Raw genomic sequence first — 12,252 nt, forward strand, 5'->3', positions numbered from 1 at the left:
GAATACCTGAACATGATGGTGAGATCGTTCTGTTTTATTGTTTTGTTGTAATATTGACAGAAAAGGTTAAATGTGATAATTCTTTGTTAAAATGTTATACTAATTGTTAACTGATAATTTAATAAATATTTATAGTTTAATTAAAGTCTTGTTTCATTCATTATTGTCATCCATTCAATGGTTACTGGGGCAAAAATGATAAAGAACCGGAAATGCAAGATAAACATTGCACTATATTCAGATGTATGGGTCAAATCTGCTTCAAGATTTATTTCATTGCAGGTGTCAATAAATTGACATTAGTGTGCCCGTTTCCCAATTTGTTCATTTAAAAAATTTTTGGAAATTTTTTTCCATTCTTTAGAATAAGAGAAAGGAAAAAAGGGTCATTCATAGTATAAATAAATAACTTGAACTCGAATAAATGAATTATTACCTTTTCTGCTTCAAGAAGTTTGTAATTCTTTGACACATCATTCTGATTAGCATCCCCATTTGATACGATATAATGCCTCTTATTATCCACCTTCCCCGATGCAAAAGCTGGTATCGATCCATTTTTCAGATGATCATTCTCATACTCTGTCTTCAAGGATGTCGAAAAGCTACCGTTACGAGATTCTTGGAATGATTTTAGCGCTTCAGTTGAATTTTCACTCTCGAATGAAATTTTCTCACGCTTTTTGTTCTATAAAATTTGAATCGAAGATTAATACAAAATAGAGTTTATATAGTTATATATTCAAAAATAAAATGGCTAAATATAAACAATTACTTGAAGAAATGTTAATCATTCAATTGACTGATGAGAAAAGATTTATACCTATGTATGAAAAAAAACTAAACCTTGTGACAGATTTCAAGTTTCAGATAATGCAAAAGCTCTGATTAAAAAAACGCAAGAATTCTTTTAATTCTTCATAATACAATAAAGCCTCAGTTATATGAACCTCGTTTATCTAGTGCTTCTATTAACCCACATCCATTTTCTTAAGTGATACATTTTTTGAAAGATAAGTTAGGCTGTAATGACCAGAATTTTCAGGTCTATCACAACTTCCTAAGTTGTTATGCTGTGATTGAGTCAACTGTAGAAGAACTGGACTAAACTACAGTGCACCACAAGAGTTCAGACACTTATGAAATTTGCTCTCAAAATAAAAAAGAGCTGAATTATTGAATAATAAAGTTCATCAGGTATTTCTTTTGCTCGCTAAAAATACTATTTGAGCAACTGAATACCAAAAACAGTGCTGTAATTCATAATAAAAATAAGGTTTTTTTTTATGAAAAGAGTGAAATGTGTTTGAAAAGTTTAGACACAATGCAGTATTTCTCGAGATTGGTCGTCGAAATATGCAAATTTGCCACTAGTGAAATCACCACTGTTCAGTATTTATGCTCTACATGAGATAGCATCAGTTATTTCAGATGCTGCGAGCTACAGAAAGCAGTTCTGAAAAAGTAAACAGAATATAGAAGCTTTAATTGGAAGGGTAGACAGTTTTGGAAATTGCAGCTCTCTCCCAGCATTCTAAGATGTCTGTCCATTGTATATACTACCTACAGATAATAATCAGTGTCCAGAACGGAGCAGTAAGGATACGCATTACAGAGATAAAAGATAACACAAGAATCCAAAGACTGGCATCTATGCAATGGATGACTATGGCAGCTGGACTCTGTCTAAATGGATATGATGAGAGTATACGAGAAATAGGTCCGGTAATATTTCGAAAAATTATGAAAAAAAAAAACCAAAACAGCTTTTGTGCTCAGGTTTCAATTTCAGCACAAAACACAAAGATTACAGTAAACTCGCAAGTATGTACCATATGGGCCAAAGTATTCAGTTATTTTCAGCGATGAGAAGTGGAACCTAGATGGGCCAGATAGATGAGGGTAATATTTGTATAATTTGTGCAAGGAATCACAGACTAATGATAGTCATAGACAAGGTAGTGGTGAACCAATGGTTTCGGATGCATTCTGCTGCAATGAGCAGGTATCAGGTATCCTGCCTCAGGTCACCAAAATGCTCAGCATTACACAGAGACACTTATCTATTATATCTATCCTCTAACTGGTCTCCAGTGGAAGTTTCAGCAAGATAATGCAGGCTGGTCGTAGGTAGATCATGCATACAACAGGTTGTGCAAAAGCCTATATATAGTTCAGTGCACAAAATATTGAAGTGTTTAACTAGGCAGTATGTGCCCCCAATCTCAAACCATACGAGAATCTTTGAGGCATTTTGTCAAGAGGTTTATGAAAATAACCAATATTATTAGCATATAGAAAATCTTAGAGCTATTTTTTATACAAATACAACGCCACAACAGGCAAAATGCCCAACGAGGTGGCTGAGAAAAGTTTGTTTGAGAGTTATTGATATAATTTAGCCACAGATAATGTAAATTTTAATTCCTCTTCGGTGGAAATCTGCATAAACTATGTTATTAAGGAAAACGCCAATCAGATTTTTAATAATTTTTACTTCGCTGAAAAATTTGACTTTGTTTAAACTTTTGCATAGATTGTTTATATGCAATTTTTGTTTATTTTGTAATTATGTTGTCTATGAAGTGTATAGTATAATTTTATTACTTTAAAAATGAAGTGCATGTTCACTCTAATAAGTGGTAATTAATTTGTGGTTTTATAATTAGTAGTTTTAAGTTACTTTGTGATCTTAACCAAAGCCTTTTCATTACAGTAAGCTCAAAATTTTGAGAGCACAGAGAAGATGTTCATGACTCAATTTATAAATTAATGATTATGATATATATATACAGTCACTGCTGTCTTAAGGCATGGGCTCATCCAGGCACGGCCTGGGGGCCTCAAGAGAAAAGGGGCCTCACAAAAATGAGATCTGGTTGAAATTTTCAATAATTTTCCTGTTAGGGCCTTAGAAAAATCACTTGGACCGGGGGCCCATGATGCTTTTAAGACGGCCCTGTATACAGCATCCCATCTATAGCATTCGCGCTTACTATGCCCTAAGCGGTTGTCTTCAGTTCTGAAAAATACACAACTAGCGTTTCTGGATGTTCTGGTGAACAGAACTGACGACAATCGCTTAGGGCACAATGTTTTTAGGAAACCTACTCATACAGACCGGTACCTTCACAAAAACTCCAACCACCATCCGAGACAGAAGAGAGGCATGCTAAAGACACTGGTAAACCGTGCTAACCGTATCTGTGAGCCGCAACATCTCGACACAGAACTGGTCCATCTACGGAAGGCCTTCAAAGCTAACGGTTATACGATAAAAGAGTTTCAAAGAGCCATACGACCTTGCCTGAAAAACAACAAGGAAATAAGGAAGGAAATCTGGAACCCAGAACCAAAGCCTATTTACCATACATACAGAAGGTCACCGCTCGAATCGGCAAAGTTTTGGAAAAGTTCAACATCAAGCAAATTTTCAAACCGACCAGAAACTTAGCACAATCGCTACGCTCTGCAAAAGATCCGAGAGACCCTCTGTGCATGGCAGGTGTCTACAGGATTTCATGCTTGTGTGGAAAAGTATACATAGGAACAACAAAAAGAAGTACTGCTACAAGAATAAAGGAACACCAAAGAAGCTGCCGCCTGGATAAAACTGAAAGTTCAGTCGTTGCAGAACATATGTGGGAAACCGGCCACAAAATTAAATTTGAAAAGACCGAGGTAATATCGTCCGAGTTGCACAACCATGCTTGTCTTCATAGAGAAGCCATTGAAATATTCAAGCACCACAACATAAATCGAAAGGAGGAGACGATGAAGGTGCATCCCACTTAGGTCCCGGTACTTCAGCGGCGTAGAGAGTCCAGATGTGCTCCCGATGAATGCCAGAGAGAAAATGACCTCGACAGCCAATCGCCGCCAGACACCACTTACAGCCAATCAGCGCACAATACATCCACACAATCCAACCAATGCGGTTCTTCTGCAGCCGATCAAGTCTCAGAAGTGCATATAGAGAACAAGTCAATGACAGTAAATGTATGAAGCCTTTCTCGCTTGCCGCGGAGACTTACGTCCAGATAACCTCAGATGATGCCTGCCACAGATGTGGGCGAAACGTCAGGAAGAAAATCTCCTAGACCATGGCCTAATAACCCGGAAACCGTTTGCAAGTCAACATTAGATTTTGCCAAGCACAGTTCAAGTCAAAATGTCTCAGAGGCTTAATGTCTGTTATAGTCTAACTTTAGCAAGAGGGGGGAAAAACAATCATATATGATGGATTTTTTGATAATGAAAACTTAGGTTCGAAGATGCATTGTACATCGATCAAAAGGTAAGATTTATTGTTTTTTCCCCTGTAAACTATATCCCATATTATAATTACATAAATATTTAATGGAATAACAAATATAAAATTGCTTCTCATTAGATCTATTTGCACCATAATGACAATTAATAAGTTAAAAAGTACATAAAAAAATTGGCAGGTGTAAAAAAAACTGCAGTATAACACTTATAAACATTTCCCATTTAAAAAAAATGCTTTCCTGATTATAACATTTTTTGGTTATGGTTTCTTGAAAAATGTTATAAATGGGATCGACTGTATATATTTTACCTTTTTGATGATAAAGTTTTTTGATGGTGTCGATGTATTAGGGTCATTTCAATCATCTGTTTTTAGAATTTAAGTTTCAAAGTAAAAAAACCCAGATACAACCATCCTTAGGCAAAAGATGTCAGGCAGGGTGAATCTGGCCACAAGTCAATTTTCCAGCAAACATTTCATACACTACTGGGATAGCCATCATTAGTGTAGTTGGCAGCAAACAAGGACACGCGGTAGGACCTTATCTGAAGACTGAAGTACTGTTGTTTCAGCTGGAAATGCAATATAGTCATAATGATCATAATGACTTGTATTGTCTCCCTGCCTGTCCCCACCCATGCTGATTATGACACAGAGAGACACCCAGGCTCTATAAGGCGATTTCAGCACATTGTCCCATGGGAACTTGGGTGTCTCCGGAGAGTTATTGAATACTGAAATTATATCGCTAGCCATTGGGCAAAGAGACATCATTCGTGGAAATGCACAACAAAAATACTTTTGACCATGATGTGACCAAATTTTGGCAACAAAGGTGCTTTGATTAACATTCTCAACCTCTGAAAAATCATTACACATATGGAATTCAATAATTTGCATCATGGAATATCTTCTAGTTCCCATCCAGAATATTTTTCTCTGGCACACATCATCTGCTTTGTATCATGCAGAAATACATGTTGAATATGCTGAAAAATATCTGTGATACAGCTGCAAAGAATGACCAAGTTCCCTACAAGAACGTTGAATATATACTCAATAATAATTATATATATAGTATAGGTAACACCAGACCTTCAAATTTATGTATATTCTATTTTTCAGAAATTTCTACTCTAAACTCAGTCAATTGAATTACCAATGTAGACTCTGTTTCTATTGAATCAGATACTTGAGGCCAATCTTAAACTACAAAAATTTAATTTGATTATTGTCAAAAAATAATTGAAGCAATTTTTTTTTCCAAATCAATGTAAAGAAGAATATTTCAAAGAATTTTCTTTAACAAAACTTTGCCAAAATAGAGTCAAGGCTTCATACGAGTATTTTTTTTAAATGCATTTTTAAATGGAAATAATTTTCAACGTAGAATGAATAAAGAAAAATGTGAGCATTTCATCAAAAAAAAAAACTTATAATATATGATTGGCTATAATAATTATAGAATGATTCTACTGAGTAAATTATAAAGGCAAATGTTTTTATTTTACCTCTCTTACATCAATGACAATCTTCATCAACCTTTCACTCAAGTAAAACAGATATATACCACAAAATATGATGAGAGACTTCCATAAATACCCGTGCTCTTTATCCTGACCAATGAGTTGAAATGTCTGCCAATAAAAAAAATACAGAATTAATGGTAAAACAAATTAATTATTTAATACATACATGCAGTATACGACCACTTCTTGATTAACATTATTTTTGAGTTATGAACTGAAATATTCAGCCCTCTTTGCAAATCTTATGCTAATCTCGGCAAAATTTGGCAAAAATGTTCTAACCAGACCCATACTTGTCTCCCCTAAATTTTAGTTATGGCCCTGATTGCAGAATTCGGGTATTTTGTAAGATGTGTTTCATTAATGATCCATGTATTTTCATCATATGTGTGCATTTATGGCATAATACATAAAACCATCAAAATGAATTCAGGATGAAAATAGTCAAAATGTCACCAATATAGTAGCAAAAACCAAAAATTATGTTTTGGGAATGATAGAATGTACTGTATGCTATTTTTAATTTAGTATCGGCTGAGATAAACTGAATGATCAGTGCATAGTGTTTAAGGGCGGGGGGGGGGGGGGTAAATACTCAAAAAATCCATAAAAGATCTTGAGGGCAAATAGGAAGAATATGAATTTAATTATTTAGGCATTAATTAGGCATTATTCAATGAAAAACTTGCAAATATGGTAAAGAAAGTAAGCCAATAAAATAGATATTTCAAATGTAGCCAAAATGAGAAACCTATAGCGAAAAATACCCAAAATATAGCCCAGGGTTTCCTCCATACAACGGGAGCATTAGGGTCATTCCATGTCAAATCACCCAGCCACAAAACCCATAGCCAGATTTTGATAATTTTTTTTATTTGTTGCTTTAACCATCCTTATAACCATGCGAAATATTATTTAAATCTGCCCTAAGTGGCCTACATCTTTCAAATGCCAACAGTCGAAGAATATATTTCCCAATGATTATTATTAAAAAATTTGATACAAGATGGTGAGACGACACTGGACCACGATCTGATGGCCTGATGCAGGTGGCCATAAAATGTGATTGATGTTCTTTCAACAATTTTGATTGATATTTTTAATTGCTGCATCACTAACTCTGTTTTCCCTAGGTTACTCAAGATTGTCAAAGCTACTCAATATATAAGTTGTATTTTAAAAAGTGACTCGTCGGTTATGAGTAACTATAGATACTGTGGTGGTTGGCTGAGGTTGGTTTTCTGTGGTTCGCAACTTCAAGATGCGAATGCAAGCCAATATCCCTGTTAAAAAGTCACGCTGCAGAGAGCAACAGGCCTACACAACAGTATAATTATTCATTCATTACACTTCAATCACTATGGGTTGAGAAAAAAAAAAATCCTAGTTTAAAAAAGTTGATTGCAGATGGCAGCACTAGACATGACAAGCATTACACATAAACAAACTTCACGGAAGGTTTCCACAGAGGCATATGGACGAGGTGCATGTCTGGTTTAATAATAGTAACTATAGACCTGTGTGCAATCTTTCCATTTTTGAAAAACTTTTGACAAATTGTTGCCCTTTGACACAGCAATTTCTTTGAAAAATTTAAAGTAATTCATCCTAATTAAAACAAATTGAGTGGACAGATAAGACTGAAATTACCATTCATGGGCTTTTAGAGGATGTTAGGAAAAATTTTTGCAATCATCAATTTATCTTGGGGGTGTTCGTTGACCTATCTAAGGCATTTGATGCAGTCCAGCAGGATATACTGCTGGAAAAACTATAATTGTGGCATAAATGGACCTGCACATGAACTGATGAAAAAAGAAACTACCTAAGCAAACATGAGTAATATGTGTCTATACTAGGCATCTCCTCAGGCCTCATCTCTGTTGAAATCGGTGTACCCCAGGGATCAATTTTAAGACTGTTACTTTCCATCTTTTATATCAATGGTCTTTTTCAAGTGAATAACTCTGTCAAGGTTAATGTATATGCAGAGGACACAATTATTTTTTCCCCAGCATTACAACATTAACACACTCCACAACAACGTTGAACATATTCTCCTATCATATATTTATTTCATGGTTCCAGAGTCATAATTTGAAATTTAACCCCTCTAAAACTCAATGTATGCTGTTCTGTGCTGGACCTCATATAATTAATTTTGAAGACATTATCATTGATTCATATAAGCTATCTGTTATTACTAACTCTATTACATTTCTTGGGGTCACTCTGCAACACAATCTAAGCTGAGAACAATTTATACACACAACCTATGCGTTATTTCAGAAAAATATCTGGACTGTTCGTAATAAAAATTTCATCAACGAAAAAAATGTTTTCATTGCTTTATCACTTGTATGGGGTCATTCAAGTATTACGACGGCATTGATGGGGGAGGAGGTCGGATTTGCTGACATTTGATGACAGGAGATGGGAGGGTTTGAATAATGCTTATGCCATCAACCACCTTTTATAAAAATATGAGATACGAGATGTTCTTAATGTCATCTTACTGGGTCTACCAAATACGAGAACCTTTTGCTAGTTTATGGGCACGTGAACTAAAATTTTTCCTATCGATAAGCCCTCTATAGAACCACTTTGGTGATCTCTAAATGTCCCGCTGATCCTTCAAGTAAGCTGGAACTGTGCCATGGGTCACTCAAGTGATCTGTGAATGTGCCACGGGTCTACTTATTTCATTTTAATTAAAATGTGACATGGGCTGCTTAAATACTCTGGAATTGTGCCATGGGCCACTTAAGCGATCTGTAAATGTGCTGCTTAATTCAGCTTTACAAAATTAGGTTTGAGGAGGCAGGCCACATTTGGCCCATAAGTTTAGCATTTGGGAATTAGAGGGTGGGTCGCAATGAATTATTTTCAAAAATAAATTTTGTGTTCTTAGCCTTCAAATAGCATTGAAATTAACAGAAATTGATTATAATAACATATAAAGGTATTTTCTTCTAAAATTTTAATTTGCTTTTAAAACATTTTTTGCATTGAAAAAAATTATCATGGGGGCATAGCAGGGCTCGTGCCTCCACATACATATCTGATCCAAATATGCATTAGGATATAGGGGGAAGTGCTGGCAAAAATTTGCTGACAAGGGGTGGGGGGGGGGGTCGAAAATGGCAGTAATACTTGAATGCCCCCATGTCTAATCTCACATTAATTACTGCATATCTCTTTGGGGTAATCCTGAATAAAGCTGCCTTGATTGTTTTCACAGAATTCAAAGAACAATTCTTAAAACCCTTCTTCAGAGCTGAGATTAAGCTCTCATAAGCAAACTAATCACACTAACACAAAAGAAACTACCCTACTGTTTTTTTCCTTTATGCTTTCAAGATATGCACAATCATGTTCCAGTGAATTAAAATGAATAAGTATGATGATATTATTGTATGCAACAACTCTGAACATAATTGATAAATCATAATAAATTTATCCCAATTAAAATTAAAGCTGAATGAATATAGGAGACGTAGTTTAAAATTTTGTTGGCCCAGTGACGTGGAACAAACTCCCCAATAGTCTCACAGACCTCAATAATTTATTGATCTTTAGGAAGTATTTAAAAACCTGGTTACTCACAAATTAGTGAAAATATTGTAAATATTTCATTATCTATTTTGGATCTTTTAATATTTTATATTCATTTTTTCCTTTTTGTATGAAAAAGAAAAATCTTGTCCTTCTCCGTTGAACAAATTAAATGTAGCATTATCATCTAATCATGGAATTCCCTGTTGCCTAACATGGCAGAGGGAACCAGTCAGAGCATATAAATGCCTCCCCCCCCCCCCCCGCTAGCTCAACACTCACATAACAATCATTGATAATTTTTTTTGCTATACTTGGTTCATGTGAATTACCTGTTCCTCTCCTTTGGTTTGATTTTTTTCATGTTTTTACTTTTTGATTAAATTTCGTATGTTATCAGCAGATAATGTATTATTTTTTTGTTGAGTTAATAAAAATGTTGTTGCACAAAAATTAAATCTTATAATTCCCTGAATCATAAATGACATCCTGAGGTTTACACTTTATTTGAATACTTTTTCTAATTCTAAGTATGTACCTGTAGGATCAACAGTTCACCAGTAAAAGGTGGCAAAGGGAATTATGGAATCACCCTGTAGTTTTCTGTCTGTAGGTATATGTTCCCATACGAATCTACAATTTCAGGCTGATCTTCACCAAATTTTACATATTTACCAAACAGGACCAGACTTGCAAATGATAGGCTACTTCAAAAAGTTTGCTGGAGCTGGACAGAACACTGTCAGGCAAACAATGGTTTGAAAGCCTCAACAATGAGTTTTGGATTGCTTACTTTGGTTACAGTGATTCCCAAACCATACATTTCAGACATATTTATTCCTTTAAAATGGTTTGTCTCTTTAATGCTTCCAAGTATGTGGAGAAATCCCAGGCAGTGCTGTGTATTTTTGCTAGTCATTTATAAAAACAAATTTTTTTTCATCTCAATTCTATCCTTTCATTTAGTATTACTCAGACCCACAGATGATGTTCACAATAAATCCTGATTGTAATTCAGGGAGTGACTATTTCAGAAATTAAAATATGGAATATATATATAAATATAAAAAAGCTCACTTGTCAACTCTGCTACTCTTATGTACTTTTTCAATCGCACACATATACTTTGTTATAAAGATTATTATAGTCCAATTGTGATAAATTATCTCATTATGCAAAATATAATCTTAAGTCTAAATAACTATATATATCAACACCAATTCTAATTATGTTAGCCAGTGCAACTATTACAAAAGAAAAGAGCTCAACGCTGCTAAGGAACACATTGCCCAAAAGCCATAGCAAAGATAAAGGAGATGTTAAATATGGCTGAGAATTTCAAAGTATCTACAAGTTTTAAAGCACATAAATATGTTAGCAACTCACATAAAACTAAAAAGGCGTCTACTAAAAAAAGAAGTTGCAAATATTTGAATACAAACCTGAGGTATCAAATGAAAAAGCGAGCTCCCAGCTAAACTGCCAACCGCTAAGCCTTCAAAAAGCATCAGTACGGTATGATAAATGCTCTTACTCAAAGCAGGCAAGACGAGCACTCCCGCAAGAGAACACAAGCTGATCAGAGTGACAAAAAGGACACCATAACCCCAAACTAGAAATACACAAAGAAAACTTGATGATTAAAATTTAAAAATAATGAAAAACTATTATATCAGACATTCATTTTTATAGACTTGAACAGACATTCGTAAAATAGAGAAAGAGAGAGTTTGTAAATGGGAAAGATGTTCAATATTGTTAGAGAACAGAGGTACACAGTTTGTAAGATCAAGCAGTGACTACTAGTTAACCTTACATGCACCTCATACACATTCAAATACAGAATTTCTAACAATTGGGTACGAGCCGGAGTGTGTGGCCCTAATGTATTTATGTTGCGAGAGTTGAGATGTTTTGTGTTCTTGCTGGTGCAGCCACCTGTCTTAATTATTTTGAAGTAAAGATGGTAAATGCTTGAATTTTCCTGTCATGTAAGTATCATGTTGTGAGTCTGCATTTGCTCTCTGTGGAGAGACTTTTCATACATGGGAGACTGGAATAGTGACTATAATTACAAAATGTTAAATACAATTAACACACAGTGTGATACAAATTAACGTCCTTTATGCCTATTATGGGCTTTAAAACAAAAACTCTGATGTACTACAAGTAGGAAAACCCATGGTCACCTGCAGAGCTAGGCGGCTTCAGCTTTGCTTTGTCTACAGGAGGAGCACTTGTACAAGCACTGCTATGCAATTGGAAAAGTAGCAGTGGACAAAGACGAGCGAGAGCTTCACTGACACTTTTAGTCGTTTGCGGAACTAGCTGAAGCATATCATCGACAGACATACACTGAAAAATATATACATTTTATCACAACCAGGTTTTTTTTAAACCAGGCATATACATTTGAGAGAAATAACTCATTATATAAACATATAAAAACTGAAACGAGCAATACAATTTCCTGAATGATAATTTTGTCACTCTTTCCAGCCATATATGGGTAATATACCCTAGCCGCATTGATATCTAGGTTATTCTTTTGAAACATCAGAAATTATAGAACAGTTAAACTATTTCAATGTTGGGGAAAAAAATTGTTAATTGAAAATCATATGCATAAGTAATCGTCAATTTTGGCCCCAAAGTTTGCATACTTCTATGAGCATTAAAAAAAAATATGACTAATCTTCAGATTTAGAATCATGTTATATATAGGCTATCATAGCCTATAATATATATTTCAATGATAAAGGAAGCGCAGCCCTCTTCTTAAATCATTCCATTAGTCATATAAATAACATAAACCAAATGTGACATTCAAAGGCCTTTAAAAAGGTCACTATATAATCTGAATATCAGAATATAATAGATTGATTTCCGAAGCAT

At 34.7% G+C, this 12,252-nt stretch overlaps 1 protein-coding gene across 2 annotated transcripts in view; it reads right to left on the reverse strand.

Moving 5' to 3' along the window:
• Positions 1-12,252, reverse strand: part of LOC149065293 (metal cation symporter ZIP14-like) — a 30,810-nt gene that overhangs the window by 8,627 nt on the left and 9,931 nt on the right. For both annotated transcript variants that reach the window (XM_089254245.1, XM_089254246.1), the window contains exons 3-6: positions 11,547-11,712; positions 10,800-10,969; positions 5,785-5,910; positions 437-688 (exon numbers count right to left, since the gene is read on the reverse strand). In XM_089254245.1, coding sequence (XP_089110371.1) covers positions 437-688; positions 5,785-5,910; positions 10,800-10,969; positions 11,547-11,712 — 714 coding nt within the window. The remainder of the gene's footprint in view (positions 1-436; positions 689-5,784; positions 5,911-10,799; positions 10,970-11,546; positions 11,713-12,252) is intronic.

Source organism: Pholcus phalangioides, unplaced genomic scaffold, assembly GCF_987345545.1.
Source record: "Pholcus phalangioides strain wild (caught in Gottingen) unplaced genomic scaffold, Ppha-v1.0 ptg000040l_1, whole genome shotgun sequence".
NCBI lineage: Eukaryota > Metazoa > Arthropoda > Arachnida > Araneae > Pholcidae > Pholcus > Pholcus phalangioides.